Raw genomic sequence first — 23167 nt, forward strand, 5'->3', positions numbered from 1 at the left:
GAGCAAATAATAGATAAAAAATAAATAAGGATAGAAATAGGACAAGAATTGATCATCATTGCCATCTGGAATGATAAAAAATTTCTATAAAAAATCATCTTTTTAAAGATACACTGAAGATGGCGTTAATTTGTAATTCTTATTCTATCTATTATCTTGCTATTAAAGAATTTTATATTAAATAATTTTAAAATAATTATTAAATAATTAAGAAAAATATTTCTTTATTCTTTAATTTATTTACAAATATTTTTTATGTTATTTATATTGATATAAGAATTATCCAAATTTGCAAAAAAAAGAAAATAAAAAAGACAAAATTATCAAAAACATAGCATATAGAAATAAAAAAAATAGCAAAAATATAATAGTAGGTAATGGAATAACTCAAAAAAAAGAAACATCAATTAAATAAAGAAAGTATTTCCATTCGTGTATTACATTAAGCTCGTATATAAATACATATACAAAAACATATGTATAAGTTTGACACTTAGCAGAAAATACAAGCGTATATGTTTGATAATAGAATTACCAGAATAAAATTACCATATACAAAAGTATAAATGTATATATAACTATGCGCGTATACAAACTTCGTGCACTTAAAAAAGAAAAAAATTATTAAATTATCTTAATTGATATATATATATATATCATATTATATATCATTAAATACCAGTGAAGTGATTATATATAAAAATGTGCATGTGACTTGTGAGTGGTGTAAATATATTGATTGGTTTATTAAGAAATAAAAAAAAATAAAAAAATAAAAAAAAGCTATAAAAATAAGAGAGGTCCGTGACGGTTGTCGCCCAGCATTCGGGAGATTTGTCAGGTATTTTTTTATATTATGACGATGCATGATATAGTTAATTATTTCCGATAATTGTTACGTGGTGGTAGATACTGATTGCTAGCTGTAGGTCCGCCAAATTGTCCACTAGTTCCACCAAATATGCCAGCATCTGTTGTGTAAAATTAATATTTTATTGATTATTTAAATAGTTAATAAATTTTATTTATGTATATTTATCAAAATAAAGCATAGTTTTTAAAAATCTAATTAATTCTAAAAATAAATTATATAATATATATTATATATTATAATAAATATATTATATATTATAATAAAAATATTTATAAAATTTATATGGAAACTTCTTTAATTTCATTATGAAATTTTAAAAATTTTAAAAATGAAAGAATTGTTAAAAATTATTAAAAATCGATATTTTTTTTTCTTTGATTTAATATATTTCAATATAGTCAATATTTTAAAAAGATGAAATATGTATATTTTTTCTGTTTCGATAATTTAATTTTTTAATAATAATTTATCTAATAATATTTCTGTTACTTATTTTGCAAGTAATATTAAGGAATATAATATAATATAAGGATATAAATAATAAAAGGAAATAAGTATTATATCCTTTTATAATAATTCTAAAATCTGTATCATACTTCTATATTGCTATATTAATATATAGGAACGAGTATATAGCATTTCATAATATAAGAAAGTAATATGCTTTCTATTTTGTTATATATATCTTTACTATTATTTTATTTTTTTATTAATTTGTGATAAAATTTGAAACTTCTGAGAAAACATCTGAAACATTGATATACGAAAATGATTTTTTATCATTTTTTAATTTTTTCGTGAATTAAATAAGTAAAAAAATATTTAATATATTAATTTTACCAAAAAAAGATCAAAATAATTTATTTTATACTTTTTTATAATAATTACTTATTTTTCAATATATTCTAGTTTCTAAAATTTTCAATAACTTTTATTAAGCTATATGACTATATAAATATATTTTATAAATTTATATTTATATATTTTTTATATTTATATTTATATATTTTTTATATTTATATTTATATATTATATTATATTATATTTATATTTATGTTTTATTTATCTTTTCTTTTTACATAATATAATCCATCAAATCCATCAAAATAGATTTTGATTCTTTACTATAATAATTTAACTATTATATACTATTATATACTATTACATATAATAATTAAACTATTTATATTTTAAGTTATTTCTAATTTATATTATATTATATAATTATTTTATTATATAATATTATTTTATTATTTTATTATATATTATATAATTATGATATATATTCATATATATAATTACATTATATATAATTATATACTTGCCTCCTTGATATCCTCCTGCTCCTGTCTGACCAGGTGTCCCATAAACTCCAGATCCAATACCTCCTCGAGAAAATTGAGCCTGTCCTTCATATTGAACATCAGCAGTATAACCATTTGCATCATCAGCCATATACTTCACGATTTGCGTCCTCGAATCTGGTAATAACACTCTATATTCTCCTTGGACTATGTTTCCATCGCTACTCTCACGTTGAGAGTAGTCATTGCCACTAGGGGGATCATACACCTCATATTGGAAGCTATATGGTTGAGGCTATAAAAATAAGATATTGTTTAGATGTTTTTTTTTTTAATTATTTTTCAAACTTATTTGATTGTTATCTTAATTGTAATCGAAATTTCAGTATTATTGCAAATGTTCGAAAAACAAATATGTTATATTATTCTTAAAATTATTTTAAAATAGTTTTTCATTAATTTATGTGAAAAGAAAAATAATTTTTCTAAAAATTATCTTATGATGCATGAAATAATTATTCTTCTTTTAAAATTAAATTTATTTTTAAATATATAATAATAATAATATCAATAAAAATTATGAATTAATAAATGTGATTTGTTATTTTATTTTTTTTCGGGTTTATTCAATTTTGATTATAATAAATCTGTTACACTTACTCTTCCATTATCTTGACCATAACCAGCATCTTGATAACTTCCACCACCACCACCACCACCACCACCACCAAATTGCCCAGGAGTGCCATAAGCAGTAGACGAACGTCCACCAAATCCAATATCACCACCACTACCTGGTGCTCCGTATAATGCAGTAGGTCTTTTGAATCCACCTCCAAAGTCACTACCCCTTCCTAAATCTCCTCCAGGGAATCCCCCTGGAACTCCTCCAAATCCAGTTCCACCTGGTCTGTTGTATTGATAACCACTTCCACCGGTACCACCACCCGGTAGCAATCCAGCAAATGCATGACTTATAAAACACGATAACAGCAATAGCACTTTCGTTAACTAAAATAGAAGAATTTTATTTCATTTTCAACATATATATCAGTAAAAATAAAAATACTACGCAAAATAAAGAAAAAAAAAATCGATGCATTAGATAAAATATTAGCTTATGGTAATTTTGAGAATATGAATTGGCTGTACAGACCAAGTTGCATTATTGATCAAATTTTATATCTAATTTTGTTTAACAAATCTTAAATAATGAATATTAAGATTTTGTTGAATTTTTGAAGCCCTTAAATTTTTATAATTAATATTTCATATTAAAGATTATCATAATTATATCAAGTTTCTAAAGAAATGAATTATATTTAAATTGATATTGATATAAATGATAATAATTTACTATTAAGTAATAATGATAATAATAGTAATATTAAAATGTATTTAAAATATACCTAATAAATACCTAAAATACCTAAAAATATTAAAATATATTTAAATGTACCTTTTTTAATATATCTAAAATGTATATTTTTATATAATTTCCTCTGGATATAAAAGAAATTATTAAATATACAAAAAGAAACTTGTAAAACAAGCAAAATTTTGCTTAACAATAAATTGTAATCTTAATTAAAAAATTATATAATAAATACTTATTAATGAATTTCGTATTAGAAATGACAGAAAAATTAAATTGAACTATTTACACAATTTACAAATAAACAAATAAAATATAAGTAATTAATACAGTTATTAATTTAAATTTTTACAAATAAAATTATATTATATTAATTAAAGACTATTAATATTCTATAACGCAATTGCTCAAAAAGAAATTGTTCTATGTTAAAATAGATTTAACGACACACATGATGGACCAATTGCCTGATTTCGACATTGGGTATTATTAAAACCGATGACAAAAAGAGTTGAAGAAAACGCTAACACTAACAGCGCTTGAGTTCAATAGAAAGCTTGAAATATCACGAGGCAATGATTTACCAATGACAAAATTAATGTTCCACTGAAATCAGGATTATTATTGAACGAGCCTATCTCTTTTTTGTTTGAATAAAAATTATGTTCGGTAAAATAAAGTAAAAGTGTGGTTTGAAAACACATGATATATGAATAATAATTTTAAACTAATCCAGAAAAATCACAAATGAAAATGGAATGAAAATTTTATAAATGTTAACTGATCCAATTTTAAAGAGTTTCAAATTAATTCTTTAAAATTCTTCATAAATAAATTTTTGGATATTAATTTGATCTAATTTTCTAATTGTTAAATTTGTTATATAAATATAAATTAATTATTGATAAATTTTATTTTAATTTATAAAAGATAAGAGTTAAAATCTAAAAGAGTTGATATCTAAAATATTATAAATTAAAATTTTGTCCAGAATCTACCAAAAAAATTATATGTCTAAAAATCATTGAAAATAATAAATTGTTATACAACTTAAAAAATACAATCTTTATATTAAATTAATCAAGTTATATTTTTAATTGAAATTAAAATTTCTTTATAAAAAAATCTAGATTGAAGAAAACTAACTAATGAATCTAAATTATCAATCAAAGAAAATAAATTTCTATATCATTCTTAATTAAAAAAAACTATAACCTCAAAATATTTCACTAAAACAGCTTAGTTATTCAATCTGAAATTACAGAAATTAAAGTTATATACTTTTTTCAAAATCATAAAATTAAGTAATGCCTAATCTAACCTAACTAAAATAAAACAAAACTAATAAAATAATTTTAAATAACAATTAATCCTTATAAAAGAAAATTAATCAAATTTAATAACTTGAATAAAATATATTAGAGATCAGAATCTAGCCTTTAGTACTATTGAGTTATCAAAGTGATTAGCAAGCATAACCGGAAGAATAACCTACCTGACGATAATTCATATTGCTGTTATGAGCGAAGACGCAAAGCGAACTGAGAAGATGATCTACGGACGAGTTTATATACCATCCGGACCCTTTGTTACAGTTTATCCTTAGCACTATATATCCATGTATTAACTTGTACGTATTAGAATGACCGGTTATGGGTGTGGGAGGTGGAGAGGAGCAGCGCATCTTCCCTTCACTCTCAGTGATGCATCATGGGAAGAAGTATCCTGTTGATGATGTCTGAAACAGCTTCAAATTTTAATTGGATCTATGTACATCACTGCTTGATCGCCTGGGTCATCTGAATTTATCTAAAGAGGATGAAAGAGTCTTTAACTCTTTTTAAGTAAGAAGTTAAATAAAATTTTTTTTCTTTTTGGAGAAACCCTCAAGATACTCTTCTGGTTTTAAATAATTTTTTAAGATAATTTATTCTTTTTTTATTTGGAATGATTATTGTAATATCCTGGAATTTATTTTTAATTTATGATTTTTTACATGTTCTTATTATTCTAAATATATTCTTTATTGATTAAATTTGATAGATTTATTTGATAATTTTCAAAAAAATTTCTATCATATTTTTAAATTTATTTTAAAACAATTTGTATTCTTTTTTTGTAGATCTTTTATTTTTATAAGTAAAATGTTCTTTTACGTTATATAATAAAATTTATAAGATTTAATTAAGAAGTTTGATTTTTTTGGAATTATAATTATTTCTTTTTATAAAAAAATTTATATAAAAAAATATTTTTTATTTCTTACAAGATAATTTGTAAATTAGAGCGTATAAAAGATAATATTGTTTGATAACTAAAAAAATCATCAGATATTTTATTCCCATTGCATAATTCGTAAATTTTTCTGTTAATTTTACAATATCGAGATATTTTATCTATATTGAAGAAAAAAATGAAAAAAAGATTTCAATCTCGTCCAAGTGTTCAAATGCGGTGAACCAATTACTAACTTGTAATACGAATGAAAGGTGGATGAAGAAATAGGCTTGCTGCGTGATGATTGAATAGGTAAAAGGCAGAAAATAAAGAATCAGAAGGAAAACTCGTTTGCTTTAATACCTTCATAAAGCTTGTTTTATTGTAAAAAAATAAAGAAAAAAAAATTAAAAATAAAAAATGAAAATAATATATAAAAAACTCGAAAAAAATTCTAACTACAAAATAAATTTTAAATTGAAAATTAATTTTATGAATTTAAAATAAATCGATAGCGATAATGTCAGTCTAGATATTAACATAAAGGTAATAATAAGTATTTCAGCATTGTTCAAACAAATTAGCTAAGATTTTCTATGAATGTCCAATATGTCTGATTAATAAATTCTCCTCTACTTTCACTCAAATAGAATATAACTTTATTTCAATATTTAGCAATAGACACATACTAGTTGCAATTTCAGTCAAACATTGTTCCTACTTATAATTTTGTAATTTTTTGATATGCTGTTTATAAGATTGAATCATTTCTAACCAATGTTATTATATAATATTATATAATATAATAATATAATATATATATAATATTATATATATTATATTATAATATATAATATTATATATATTTTTATATATTTTTATATAAAATATTTTTATTATATTTATTATATTATTTTTATATATATATTTTTATTATATATTATATATAATTTATTATATAATATTATAATATAATATATAAAATAATATATATAATATTATATAATATTACTATTAAAAATAAATATAAATATATTATAATATAAATTTATATAAAATCAATACAAGTATATTATAATATATTATAATATATTTTTTTTGTAAATTAATCATTCAATCTGTCTATGTTGCTCAATAAATTGTAAATAAATTTCATTAAAAGTTGAAGTTTCTAGAAAAATACAGTTTTAAATTTAATCCATATTATTAATATAATAAAAAAGAATATTTTCAAAAAATATAAAAATTTTTAATCAGAAAAATTGTCATCAAATTAAAAAAATTTGCTCTTGAATAAATATAATATAATTTATATAATATAAATATAATATATTAAATGTAATTGCATATTCGTAATGATTAATGAATTCTTATATGAATAATTATATATCATTATGTCATTACCGGTAAAGTGAAGAATCTTTAATCAGAAGAATTATAGTCTGCATAAAATCATTTTTAAAAATCATTTTATGATGTGAATATTTCCTTTCATCTTGTTTCATTTCCGCTTTTAGTTCTCTATTATTTTTTAAAATTTTAATGATTTAATTTGAGTGACTGTTCATATTCTCATCACATATGTTCAATTCAATCGTATCAATAAATCTTGTAGATCTGGTAGATTACATACAGATTCTATAATTTCGAGTTTCTATAAATCGAATATCGAAATTTGCGATTTTTGCTAATCTGCAATTTATTTATCAAAGTTTGAAAGATGTATTCAATTTGATATAAAATTTTCAATTTAAATGAGGCAATTTTAATTCGCAATAATTCATATTTTTATTTTCTTTTAATTTTTTTAAAATTTTGAAAAAATAACCTGAAAAAATATATAAATTATTGAATATAATTATCAAATATCATGATATTAGAAATATTACTAGACTTTATAAATTTATTTTAAAGAATACTAGACTTCTGTAGAAAGTAATCTTAGCTAGGGATATATGTATTCGACAAACATAAGGTTACATGGTCCAAGTGAAAGATAACTACTTTAACAGCATTACAATTACGATTATTATAATTTTGCAGGGACATGTCAGAAATATTTCACTGAGAATTACTTTCTATCAATTATTTCGAAATCAATCTTAATAATCATAAAATGTAAATGTATCTATAATATGAAATGCAACAAGTTTTTCTATAAATTTTTTTTATAAATTTAAAAGTAATATTTCAAATGAAAAAATATATGTTATTTTGAACAAGAAGTTTTTATGTTTATTAAACATTAATTGGTATAATATACATACATGTATAATATCTTACAAAATAATTCGTTAATAATTATATTTTTTTTAAATTATCTTTTAATATACAATGATTATATATATAATTATTTATTCTTAAAAATCATCAATATTTTATCAAATTTCAAATAGTCACTGCTCTACGTTATCTAACTTTTTATAAGAATCTCAAATAAGTGATATAAATGGTTAGATATACATTCTCGTTATTAAAATTGATTTTAATAATAATTACGAAATTTATATATATTATTATATATATTATTAAATTATATATTATATATTATTATATAAATATTAATATACATTATATATATAAATATATATAATTAATATATATAATTAATATATATAAATATTATATAAATAAAACCGAACTATTTTGGAAATTAACAAAATATTATTATTATTATTGAATATATATTATTTGAATATATATTATTTGAATTATTACATTCAAAATTATATTCAATGTGAGGTTAATTTAGAAATAATGCTTAAAAAATATGCATATTATAAAAATTATACAAAAGTTATATTATTAATTATAGTATATTATTAGTTAAGTATATTATTAGTTAATTGGTGTGAATAATTAAATTACAAAAAAAAAGATCAAATATCAAATATTAAATTAATTTAGAACCTAACAAAGTTTATGACAATTATTAGAAATTATTTAATATAAGTAGAATTGTTTGTATTTAAATCTAATTTCTATATAAAATATATATATAGAGATTTTTTTATAAATAATTTCGAATATTTGCTCTTGAAAAAGTAATTAATTTATATTTAATTATGCGTACTCCCAATGTAATTTTTTTATATTTTTCTTTTTATATTTTTCAGATTTTTTAAATTTTGATAAAATAAATAAGAAAATATATTTTAAAAATAATATATTATTATGCATTTTATTATGCATTGATTATCATATATTACTTTATAATTCCGAAAACAGAAAAAGATACACATAAAACTATATATATAATACTTAACTCGCAATAATGAGGCCAAATAATATAGTAAATAATCATATGAGCCGAATGACATGATCGTTATTCAACTCTACTATTATATTTGTTTCGTAAAGCATATTATTCGCTCAGAATTGCTGACAGTTACTTAAATCGCCAAACGTAGGTGATTCTTACAACATACTTAAGCATGCAGACGGGAATTACTTTCCCTGCAACCCTTTATAAATTCATCATTAATTTCTTCTTTTCGTCAGTTATTTAAATAAAATATTTATTTTTTATTATAATATAATTAATAATTAAATAATAATAACAAAAATATCATTATGATAAATTAAAGTTTTTTCTAAAATCACTAATTACTGATTGTAGTTAATATTACAAGATATTATAAGATTATATTATAAGATTAAAAATAATTAAAAGATTAAAAACAAGATCACTGCAAAAAATAATACATATAGTTTTTGTTAATAATCATATACTATTTAAATTTATGGTAAAAAAAAGTTGTTTAAATACATCAAATCATTAATTATCAAGTATATAGATTCAAAGATATGTACTTTATTTCAGAAATAAAATGGATACTAATTTGTTTACATTTTCATTGAATGATTAATGAATCAGAATAATTCAAATGATAATAATGATAATGATAATAATTCAAATGATAATGATAATAAACTTACAATTAAAACATAATAAAAAATGCAAGATTAATACAAAAGATATTGCGGAGATATTCTATAAGAAGATATTGGAATAAAAGGGATATACATTTTATTTGCTTTGTCTATTTCGTCGTCATATGATGTAACATCATTTAATTTATAAATGTGAGTTTTTTAATTAATATGCATGTCTATTTTAATAATATAAACAACTAATTAAATTTATATTTGAGGATCTTTTTTAGATTTTTGATGAGAGTCATTAAATAATTCTTTATTTATAGAATAAAATATTTTCAAAAATTTATAAAACTAAAACTAAAATTTAAGCTAATAACTCAATAATATGCAATTATTTCTAAATATTCCCATTCAAAAAGACAAAATAGTTATGCTAAATCAGGAATTTCGCAAAGAGATTTTCGTGACACATAAGAATGTTTGGGTTATATTAATTTATTATAATAAACCCCTTCGGCACATTCACGATCGCTAATTCATTTTCTAATCTGTTTTCATAGAATCTTGATGGAAAGTTGCATTATCTTGAATATTCAATACAAACCGATCTATCGCAAGACGCTTAATTAATATAATTATTGCTAATATGATATATTAATATAATTATTGCTAATTATAGCTGACACAGTGAAATTCAGATTTCGGATTAAGCTAAAGGTTAACTTATATGGAAGTTCGTGCCCCATAAAAGCATTCAGAAAAATTTTGTTTTTATTTCTTTTACTCTTACATTTATTAAGGAATTTCAGAGTGAATGTTTTGATGTGCCGTTTACACCATAATCGGGGATAAATGATGATTATGTAATCATTGCGATGCGGAAGACGTGTGAAGCCTTCTGCATATGCATGTACGTGCTTACATTCTGTCTTATTTCTCTTACTGGATCACTAGTTTTAAACTCGCCTGCGAAGGAATCCTATATTCGACAGCTCTGCCACCTCGTGGTTAACTACTGATGCAACTTGCAGATTATGTATCTTCAGGATTATCTCTGAATGCAGACTTGCTTTTGAAAATGAATCTATAATAATATACAATTTTTAGAAATTTTGATATTGGAATAATTAAATAAATAAATAAGTCCCATTCATGATTTTGATGAATGAGAAGTTTTTTATATTGTAATTACCATAATAATATTATTTTGATTTATATTAAGAATTTAATTGTATATTTCTTCTTAATTATCACTTTAAAAATCATTATTTATATATAATTTATTTAGATACATATTACAAATTAGTACATTTAATATTAAAGTATATAAATACATAAAAATTTATGTATGTTTATTCTATTATATTATATAAGATATGAAAGATATACATATCATAATATTTCTTCATTATATTATAGAATATTTCAACATCTTCAAAGTTTTCTATTACTAGAAAAATTCTTAAGTATCATATTGTGAAACATGAAGACAGAAAATAGAATAGAAATATCTCGAAGAAAAAAATTTAAGACAGTGAAGAATCTGAGGTGTTCAAAAGTGATGAATGTTTTCGAGTTTTCATCCTCATTTTGGCATCGATTTTTTCGCGACGAATCCAGAGCATTAGAAGAATATTCTCGTCATTATCCGCATTCCTTTGCAACAGTTAACATCTTCCATGTCGAACTTCTAGCAAGATGAACATACGTACTCTTCACTTGAACGCATTACCGATTACGCCATCATTCTACGAAACCTTTTTCGCAATTTTATTCCAACCATGATCATCTTCATAATGAACTGTGTATGAATAGGATATATTCGGATATCATCGATTGTTAATGAATTACTCACATTATATTTTTAAATATTTTACTTTTTAACTCACATTATATTTTTAAATATTTTATATTATAATATTATATTATATTATTATAATAATATTATAATAATATAATATTATAATATTATATTATTATATTATTACATAATATTAATTAAATATTGTTTTATAAATTAAAATCATATTAATTTATCTTTATATAAACTAATTTATCAGTTAGAAAATAAAATTGTTTTTTTTGTATACTTATATATTTTTATTAATTATTTTATTGTATATTATTTTATTATATAAATTGTAAAGTTTTAATAGGAAGAAATATTATATAATAAAAGTTCATTAAAATTAATTATTATTATTAAAATAAAAGCAAATAAAATACATAATTTTAAATAACAATTATTTTACTATAATAATTGTTTTTCTTAAAAATTTATGAAAGATAAAGATTTTCTTAAAAATTTATAAAATTATAAATATTTATAAGTAAGCAAGTAATTGCCTCTTTTTACAAATTATACTTATTTCTATATTAATATTAAATTATTGACAAAAATATAATATCATATAAGAATTGTAAATAATCACAAATCCAAATAATTAGCGAGAAAAAATACCTAAAATAACATATATAAATAACAAGAACTTTTATTTCTTCTAATCAAAATCAACTGATCATTTTATTATTTCAGGCTACTAATGGATTCAATAGATCTTCATCTGATCATCAATCTACTATGTTTATTGCATCCTAGAAACATTAATGTAATACATCTCTCCTTGCTAACCGTCAGTTTTAAATGAAGTCAAGGAAATTAACTTTAAATAGAGCATTGAGGCTAGCACTTTCAAAACTCTTGTAGCATCGATTAAACCAGCAACTCATCTTTCATGTCAGCCGATTTTAAACCACAATCCAAACGCATTTCATTCAATTACGTCACGTTGATTTTCGTAAGTTATTATAGCACACATTATGATCAAAAAGATGTTTTGTTCTCCACTCTGCTCACCTTCACCTTTGCTTTCAATCGTTGATAGAAGGACAAAAAGACTTGTATTTCTTTTTCTTGCTTCTATAGAGGTAGTCAAATATATATGATAAAAAAAATTAATTAGAATTTTCATTATTGTTTGCATTAGGAAAATATTCGAATAAAATTTTACTTTTACATTACGCTACACAACATATCATTTTTATTATTTACTTTTTTTTTTATTATTTCATTCTTATATTATATATTTAATATCGATGCACAAAATTTTTATTTCATATATTAATTTTTATTTATGAACTATTTATCAGCATCAATATTTCGTATATAATAAATAATTTCATAGAATAATTAATAATTTAAATTGAATCAATTAAAATGAATTTTGGAATAGGAATTATCACTATGTCTACTTAATTTATCTGTACATATTTAACAATTATTAAAAAAAATTTGTTTTAACTATAATAATTTTTTAATAAAACTTTAAGAATGAAATTATCAATTGTTTCGGAATACTCAACTATTTTAATGCGTAGTGAATTTGGCGTGTTATCTGGTAATTATAGTTTATAATATCAGAGAAAGCGTTTTCCTGAATAGCGTCAGATTTAGGCTTCCTAGTATAATATGAAACAACATCGATCGAAATTTGATATCCTTCATTATACCTATCTTTCATGATATAGGAATATCCTTATATATATATTATATATATATATTATTATATATATATATATAATGAAATATTTTTTCATTCTAATTTCATCAACTATTTCTGATACATATGACAAAGACTATATTAACAGACGATTTCATCAACTATGAGAAAATCAATTATACTAATTGCAATATAATATTATTTATATAACGAAGAAAGTTCTGGATAATAATATTTCAATTATTATAGTATTCGATATTTTTTATATCGATTGCATTTGTTCTTAGATTAAATTATTTAATTCCATTTTCTGCTTTAGAATAATAAAAGATTAAAAAACAAGAGGAGTAATAAAAGATTACATTATAAAATTCACTATATATTAATATAAGGAAATAAAATTATTTTTATTACAAAAAAACTAATCTTACAGAACGCTTCTTATCCTACGTGCTATATAATAGGAATTGTAAAATCACTTAAAGGCTGGTCCATATGTTGATGATGGAATTCGTGTGTTATAATTATTACGAATTCCAAAGCTATTATAACTATTGTCTAATGAATTGGAAATTTGATTGGAAACAAATTGGTATGGATAATTATTACCAGTATTGAATCCAGTTCCACTAGGTTGATAATTATATCCATTGTTTCCTTGAAAAACAAAACATAATAATCAATTCTAATTAACTTAAAAACTTATCTTTTTTATTCTTTTCATAAAAATAAATTATAATTGAATAATAAAATTTGAAATTTCATTATTTCTAATAAACATATTTGAGCAAATGAGTTATCATTAATAATCATTAATCATTAATAATAGAATAAGAATCATGAACTACCTGAATTTCCTGTATTGTAACCTCCACTAGCATTATTACCATGAAAACCAAAGTCTTGACTACTACCTTGATTATTATTATTATTATAACCATTGTTCTGATTATTGAATTGATCAGGATAAGTTGGAGTACCCTCATATCTTACATCTGCATGGAAACCTGTCCTCCAATCAGCAGTGTAAGTTACTATTTGTGTCCTACCATCCGGTAATTGAACTCTATATTCTCCTCTTACAGTTTCACCATCGCTAGTTTCGCGTCTACCAAAGTCATTTCCGGTTGCTTGATCCTTTACGGCATATCCAAATTCGTAAGACATTGGCTAAACAAAGGAACAATATTTATTTTATTGATGATATGCAATAGATAAAATATAAAATTGATATTTAGTTTTAATTTTTTTTAAATATTAATTTTTAAAAAAAGAATATTTTTTATTCTTTCAGCAATTTATAGTTAATATAGAAATTAAATTTATTATCTAAAACGATTAATAATTACAAAAAGATCTTCATTTTTCATTTTTTTAAAAGAAAATCTAACAGATTTAATCAAGAAAAAGATAAATTTTAAAATAATCCTATATATAAAAAATAATAAAAATAAAAAATAATCTTAAAAAATAATCTATAAACGATTAGTGAATGCAGTGTCATAGATATGTATAAATTTTGCATATTTGAAATTTTATTATTAAACAATAAAGCAAAATATCGATTAAAAATATTTCTTTCATATTTTTCTATTATTACTATATCATTATTATATTATTTTATATATAGTGTCTCTATATAAAAATTTATATATAAGTATATATAAATATTATATATAAATAGAATAAAACATTTTTTCTGATTATTTGATTAATTTTTTAAATTCTAAAACAACTTTTAATTTAAATGATTACTTTGAATGATTATAGCAAACAATGGAGGCGTTATACACTATAATTTTTACTGTACCAGAAATATGCGCAAACCTTATTTGCATATAGGTGCTGATCAGAGATGTCGAACTTTCTACTAAAGTGATTTCTTAGATCATTGCATTGAATGTTTTCTTAACCTAATTCAATGATTTCGTTACTGAACTATTGTCTTATATATACACATGTAACTTGATAACATGAAGATGTAATTAAAATTATTTATTTTTTGACAAATTACATAATAAAAATACATAATAAAATACTTTTATTATCTTATTTTTCTGTTTATATAAATTTATATGAAAAATATTATTACTGAAAGTTGATAAAAATATTTAATTATTTTTTTATATTATATTCAATAATATAAACATTCAATAAAATATTTTTATAATTATTCAATAAATATTATTTATAATTATTCAATAAATCAAAACATTCATGATCATACTTAATAATTATTAAATTATTGTTATATTATAACATAATATATATATTATATTTATTTTGTTATATTATATGTTATTGTTATATTATATTTATTTTGTTATATTATATGTTATTGTTATATTATATTTATTTTGTGATATTATATGTTATTTTTATATTATATTTATTATATTTATATAAGAAAAAAAATGAAACAAGTATTTGAATTATATAGTTAAACTTTCTTCAAAAAAAGAAATAGATCAAATGAGAGATTGAAAAAGAAAGTTCTAATTTAATCTGGTTCATGTTAGATCATTCGACCCGAGGCTAAAATCGTACAAATACACATAACTAGACTGTTTAGATTCTCAAGACGATTAGCTAATCGGCAATAAGGATTTACATCTTAGATGATGCCTGCGGTCGCGGTTCATCCTATTAATAATGTTACATCAGATTGCGTTTACATCATCGCGTAACAGAATGAATATATAACATTTCATAGTTGAAATTCGGGATTCCGGTATCAATACACAATTTTTGGAACTTGAAATCATGTCATGGACACAGTTTTCTTATTTTTTTTTAAATTTTTTCCACTTAATTAAACGAATTCATTAAATACGTAACATCTTTGCAAAACATTCTTTTAAATAATTTCAAATATATGATTTCATTTTCAGATCAATCTTGTTTATTTATATTTTGTTGCATTTATTCTATATTCTTTACATTTGGACAATATTCATCTTCTATTAAGATTTAAAGAAAATTATTACCAGTCATTCCTGTTATAGTACCAACATTCCTGATTTCATACATGATATACTCTCTAAATTCTATGTATAGAATAGATGCATAGAATAATGATTCCAATGGTGCTCTTATAATCATTTATATGAAGAATTGAGCTACATAATTTAACCGCAATCGTATATCATCTCTTTTTTCTTGAATAATCAATCTCATATTATAAGATGTATTATAATATTGTAGACATTTATGGTCAACCATAGCAAGTTTTGGAAATCACTTGGAAATCATCAAATGAAGAATTTCGCATCGAATTATATAAATTTAAAAATATGATTCTATAAATATAATTATATATATATGTTAATATCAATATTTATGTTCTAAAAAAAAAAGTTTTTTAAATAAAATTATTTTTAAATTTCCAATATTGACTCACAATTATAGTTACGTGTATTCTTATATTGCAGTTGCATTAATATAATTTTAACAATATTGCAGCGGTTTTAAGGAGTGGTTATTGTTCTCTGTCGCAATGCTTAAAGTACTTATGGAGCACATAAATTCTCTTAATCATACCAGTCATTTCGTGGTTAATTTGTGGTTTAGGATAATTCAAATGATTCACAGCAATTCTTTTCTTGATTTAATTAAGATAAATAATTACAATAAAAGATTTAAAATATTAAATTTTTTCAAGCAAAAAATAAATTTTATATTTGACAATAGATCATATGATAATAGATTCTACAAAAATTGTACAGTATAATTTAAGGTTATATTTTAATCTATTTTATATCGTAAAGTTATAATAAAGAAAAATATATTATGTGATTTTTATCATTGATATGATAAACTATATTAATTAAAATTAAAAAAATATATTGTAAATCATATTTATTTATTATTTATTTATTATTTATTATATTAGTGAAATCTTGATCCTTTTCAAAAAATCAAAATATCTATTCATATATCAAAAGAGATGACAATGAAGATAGAGAAAAAAAATATTATCTGATTATGACTGAATAAAAAGCAAAATCGATGCTCAATCTATTCTAAATTTATATATCCAAATCATGTATTCAGTACTCAATAAAGTTCAATGTTACTTGTAGAATCAGCGTTAACCCAGATCTATTCATCTTTTGCAACCTTTGAGTTTATTATGAAACACTAACGGAAATGCAGAATAAATGAATACAATATCAAAATTAAATCACGATTTAAATCATTTAATCCCGTATATATTATTTTAAGTATTATTTCTATTATTTTTTAAATATTTTTATTATTTTATTATTATTTTTTTTATTATAATATGAAAATGTTGAGAATTAGAAAAATTAAAATATAACAAATATAAAATTCCTTAATAAATTGTTATTCAATATTTCCTTCTAATGCTGATTTACTAATAGCAAAATAAATTTCTCTAGACTAGTATCAATCGTTGAAGTAACAGTAATTCTATCGCAATAGAGAATTATCCGTAATTATCAAACAATTAAAATGAAAATGTATAAGCAATTAAATATATAAAAAAAAAATTTTAAATAATAAGTAATAAATAAATTATATCTAATCGTTTTATAATTTTAATCAATTTGAATGAATAATGAATGAATAATCTGAGTTATTAAATTATATTGTTATTATAATCAAATTATAAATTGATTTATTTTAAATCATTTAGATTTACCTGATCGACATAATCATTATCGTTTCCATTATCATAATGATGATTACCAAAACCATTTCCACCTGATACTCCATGGTTATTACCAGCATAATTTCCTGGGACACCATATTGCGTGTTCACTGTAGGCTCACATTGCACGATTCCTATGCTCACCATTAGAGCAAGAGTTAACTAAAAATTAAAATCTTATTAATTACATTAGATATTGAAGATTATTTACAGCCACTGTTTGAGGATTTTTTCAGATATCTAGTATATTTATAGTATTTAATAATATTTATTGATGGTACGCTAAAGATTATTTCAAAGGATAATATTACAAGGATTACAAATTTGACAATCTTAAAAGAAAAAAATTATAATGGAATAATAACAATAAAAAACATAACAATAAAAAATATTAAATATTACTGATATTTGATATAATAAAAGCTGAAAAATCTTAATGTCAAAACCTTCATAAAATATAACCTAATCTAAGTATTAATTTATTTTATTTTCTAATAATAATTACAATATCATAATAAAGAAATAGTCAAATATTAATCTAGATATTAAATGAATTCCTAGATATACAATAAATACATTGAAAGCACGAAATGATCAAGGCAGCTTGCATTGCGTAGGCGAGAAATTAGAGTCATGAACCAGCGTTTTCCTTCTATCGTGAGAAAGTTTCTAAGATATTGCATCATTATGCCTCCTTCAAAATCAGCGATATATTAAACATAATTGCAGAAAAGGAAAAAATAAAAAAAAGGGGAAAAGAAATTAAACGGTTTTGTTAAACAATAGTGAATATCTTGTTAAGAAAATTTGTTATATCATCGTTTCTTATACGTGGAAACAATTTTTTAGAAATAATTTTTTAATTATCACATGAGTCACGATTATTATTCATTATGGACCAAACAATAAATAAGATATTAAATACAATTTCTTCCGAAATAAATAAAAAATAAAACTTTTATTCATAAATAAGTCAAATAATTAATTACATAGATATTGTTAATTAGATGTATATAAAATGTAAAATTTCTAAATATTATATAAAATATTTTAAGTAATTAGATTAATTGATTATTATTGATTATTATATATCTATAAATATTAATTGATTAATTGATTATTATATATTTATAAATATTATATATTGATATATTATATAGATATAATAACATTCATTATATTTAGAATATTTAAAAACTATATTTTCATAAAAAAAGTGTGAAAAAAAATAGTCAAATATTATTTTTTTGAAAAAACAGAATTTTTTTAAAAAATAAAGAATTATAAAAGATTCGTTAAATTTATTAATTTATTAAATAAAAATATTTTTCAGTTATCAAGATATCAATATACAATATTGTAATTAAAATTGAAAAATAGAAATCGATAAATTGATGAAAAGAACAAATTCAAAAAACAAAAATGAAGATTGATAGTATTTTACTAAAGAATACTATTTTTTATTTCATAATGCGAATTTTATTTCACAAAAAAAAAGAAGTCTTTTTCACAAGTCTTTTCACTAATTGCGAAAATTGTACTGTCATGTATTCAATTCGTATATTATATTAGATATTAATTATAAAAAAATTAAATCTATATGTATACATGTGAATTAATTTATATAATGTACAGATCTCATATTCAAGATCAATAAAATTTCTTTATTAATAGATTATCTTTAACATTTTTTTACATCAGTGAAAGAAAAAAGAAATAAATATTTGGTAATAAATAAAAAAAATTTATTATTAAAAATAAAAAATTATAAATATATAACATGTTTATGTTGACAGAAAATTATAGATTAAAACAATGAATCTAAAATTTTTGAAAATAAATTTTAATAATTAATAAATAATTAAATAATTATTTAAATTGAAACGAAATTACGATTAAATTGAAAAGAAATAAAAAATGCAAAAAACAAAAAATTATCATTAATTATAATTATTATTAATCAAAGCTATAGAAGCACGCATGTGTGTAACTATAAGGCGAGGTTATAATAGTTATATATAAACAAATTGTGAAACGCATATATTGTTATTTATATTACTGTGTAAATCATACATGCCTGTGCTAGTAACAGATATGATTACATGAAACTAAATGTATTTATATAATGAAATAATAAATTTAAATATGTAAAAATAAGTAAATAATATAATAATAAATAATATAAAATATATAAATATGTAAATATGTAAAAATGAGTCGTGCAATATTCAGTTGTAAAAAAAAGGTAATTAATATACTTCATACCGAATATTATATATATATATATATATATATATATATATATATATATATACATAATATATACATTATATATATACATAATATTAATGTGATTGTTTTCACTTAGATTCGGATAATTTTTTTTATAAATAATCACAATGAATCAATATTGATAATAGTTAAAATATTTGGAATTATTAAATTAGAATTTCAATATTTGTACTCAAGTAAAATAGTAATACTTGAACTTGAAACTTCAAAAATTTAGGTTAAGTTTATAAATTTATAGAAATTTATAAGTATATTAAGAATTATAATATATTAAGAATTTAAAGTTAGAAAAACTTCATTATAGTTAATTTCGTTTCATTTATATATTTTAAAAATTAAAACGACATTTACTGAAAGTGCAGAATTGTGAGATTAATGAAGAAAATGAAAAAAATTATAACAATTTGAATTGTATTAATAATGTAATTGATTACATTGATTTGTAAAAAAATATTAATAACTTTTTGAAAAGATTATTAATTAAAATTTATTACTGATTAATATGAAATTGAATAATTGTAGAAAATTAATGTAAAATAATAGTATAATTTGTTCAGAAATATAATGAGATTGCACAATTTTTAGTTTAATGAAAAACTAAATTGTTTCGATTATTTAAATTATATCGATTACATAATTTAAAATCATCTTGATTTGATATTTGAACGAACTATAATTTATATTATACTAACAGTAATTATTAGAACTTTAGAAAATTAATAATTGCCATAGAAAATTTTTCATAAGTATTTAATATTAGCATTTAATATTATATGCGATTTATGAATTTCAGAATTAAATAATTATCCGAGAATATCAATGAAAATACTTATTGATGTATCAAAAATATTAGAATATTAGAAATTGTAGAATATTAAAAAATTAAAAAATTTATTAAAAAATTATAATTTAAAAATTCGAAATTTAAATAATTAAATTTAAAAAATGTTTTTATGATTTAAATTTATTCTAATTTAAAACTTATAACTTTTATATATAATCTTTTACTCTATAAAAAACAATTTTTTTTAATTTCAAAATAAAATAAAATAAAAAAATCACTTTTTTTGGATAATTATTCACTTCCAATTGCCGAATCTATCAATCTAAACTAAAATTAACTCTTGTTACCATATTTATGTATCTTCCACCAATAGATCACCTAGTTCCTTAAATCACTATTCAATGGAACACGCAATATCATAATGCCGACGCAAGCATAGCACCAATACCAAAGATTGTAAAAATTCCACTTGTCAATGAATTTCCTGATTACCTGTCGCACTACTCTATCCATACTGTTTGAGAGTACTCAGAAAACTAGAGCACCGTGTGGAATGCTGAATTATAGTGATGTTTTGCCTTATACCTGGCTTATATAGAGAGCTCACCTACGACTACAAAGATTCATTTCCTGTCGAGTATGGATCCTCCTTCAGCAAAAGGAGAATCCGCGTGGATCTCCTCGTGTATAAAACTGGAGATCTTTTCTTGTACTCCAGTTCACATAGGAACGCCAAGTGTGTAGAAAATCCGCGCTTTATTTCCCATTGTTTAACTAGCAGCATGCGCGATTTTGGGACGGCACTGGTATATGAGAGGAACGCATCTTTTTTCCAGAGCGGAGAAAGCTGATTACTTCACCGCGTGGGATAGCCGACGAATCTAACTTAAGTAGCAGGACTAATTAACCAATCGGGATTTAATTAAGATTTAGGACCATTGTCCATCTTTTTAAACCAAAAATCAAATAGGAAAATAATGTTTTTGAAACAAAAATTACTTAATATATATTGGTATAAGTAATTTAAAAAAGCTTATAGATCATATTTCTTTTTCAATATTAAATAAAAAAAAATTACGATAAAAAAATAAATAAGATCATCTATCATAATTAGTAACATTAAAATATAGAATTCAATTCTACAAATTAATTAAAAAAATATTTAAAATGAAACAAATGTAACAATGTTCGGCTTTTAAATAAGATAATCTTATAATGTAACTCTAATTTTTTCTTCATATTCGCCTTTTAAGAAATAATTAATGATTTAATATTAGTTTAATTGTTTATTCATTGAATAAAGAAATAATATTATAACTTATGAGTGATTCCACATTTAATAAAATGATAATATTGTAATAATAAAAATATAATTTAAAATATGTAAAATATGTATAATTTAAAATAATATAAAATACTAATCTATAATAATATATATAATCTATAACTAACCTCATATTAATAGTTTATATTAATAGCATGCTTCTAACATATTAAAAATATTTTGAGATAATTGTATAATTTTTTCAATTAAAATTATATTATAGCAGGAGATTTATTTACAAAAATATTAGGGTTGAGGTTGATGACGCGAATGGATCTATACTGATTATATTATACTATACTTGATCTGATCTATACTAATTTCTTGTCAAATTGATTTATGAAATAAATATGGATTAAGATTATGAAATATTAAAAGGAACTGTTATTTGATAAATAATAATTAGGTTAGATTATATGATAAGTTAATCAGTTAATTATAAAGGTGATTAATTAAGTTAATTATTAATTAAGTAATATATGTTACTATATAAAATATTTAATATGAATATAATATCTAACAATACTAATTTATATGTTATATACTTTTATATAATAATATATTAATATAATTAATATTAATATTAATATATAATATTAATAAATATAATTTAGTTGTAATATTACTATAAATATTAACTATAAATAATTCAATGTTCAATATTAAAAATAATATATAATATTAAAAGTAATATACAATATTATATTAATGTAAAATAATATAAAATACTAATCTATAATAATATATAATCTATAACTAACCTCATATTAGTAGTTCATATTAATATTTTGAGATAATTGTATAATTTTTTCAATTAAAATTATATTATAGCAGGAGACTTATTTACTCAATAGTCAATACATCGCAATACATTTTTAAAATTAATAAAATCATATATTTATATGCAATAAAGTATGAATATGTATAAATATGAATAATG

The 23167-nt window shown here is 20.6% G+C and overlaps 2 protein-coding genes across 4 annotated transcripts; both read right to left on the reverse strand.

Moving 5' to 3' along the window:
* Positions 1–407: 407 nt before the first annotated feature.
* LOC108002991 (pro-resilin-like) lies at positions 408–5252 on the reverse strand. The gene is made up of 4 exons (XM_017065019.3): positions 5049–5252; positions 2839–3189; positions 2200–2473; positions 408–971 (listed from the first exon to the last, which is right to left on the reverse strand). The coding sequence occupies exons 1-4, from the start codon at positions 5235–5237 to the stop codon at positions 880–882; spliced, it is 906 nt and encodes a 301-aa protein (XP_016920508.1). The 5' UTR covers positions 5238–5252; the 3' UTR covers positions 408–879.
* An 8263-nt stretch (positions 5253–13515) lies between these two features.
* On the reverse strand, positions 13516–21703 carry LOC108002997 (pro-resilin-like). Of its 3 annotated transcripts, none has more exons than XM_028669318.2 (4): positions 21511–21703; positions 17819–17989; positions 14001–14322; positions 13516–13809 (listed from the first exon to the last, which is right to left on the reverse strand). In XM_028669318.2, exons 2-4 carry the CDS (start codon positions 17972–17974, stop codon positions 13628–13630), a joined length of 660 nt encoding a protein of 219 aa, XP_028525119.1. In that variant the 5' UTR covers positions 17975–17989; positions 21511–21703; the 3' UTR covers positions 13516–13627. The 3 variants fall into 3 exon arrangements, with proteins under 3 accessions (XP_028525119.1, XP_016920520.1, XP_016920528.1); XM_017065031.3 differs by having other exon boundaries at positions 21396–21551; XM_017065039.3 differs by lacking the exon at positions 21511–21703 and adding an exon at positions 21251–21389.
* Between the last annotated feature and the right edge of the window lie 1464 nt (positions 21704–23167).

Source organism: Apis cerana, linkage group LG8, assembly GCF_029169275.1.
Source record: "Apis cerana isolate GH-2021 linkage group LG8, AcerK_1.0, whole genome shotgun sequence".
NCBI lineage: Eukaryota > Metazoa > Arthropoda > Insecta > Hymenoptera > Apidae > Apis > Apis cerana.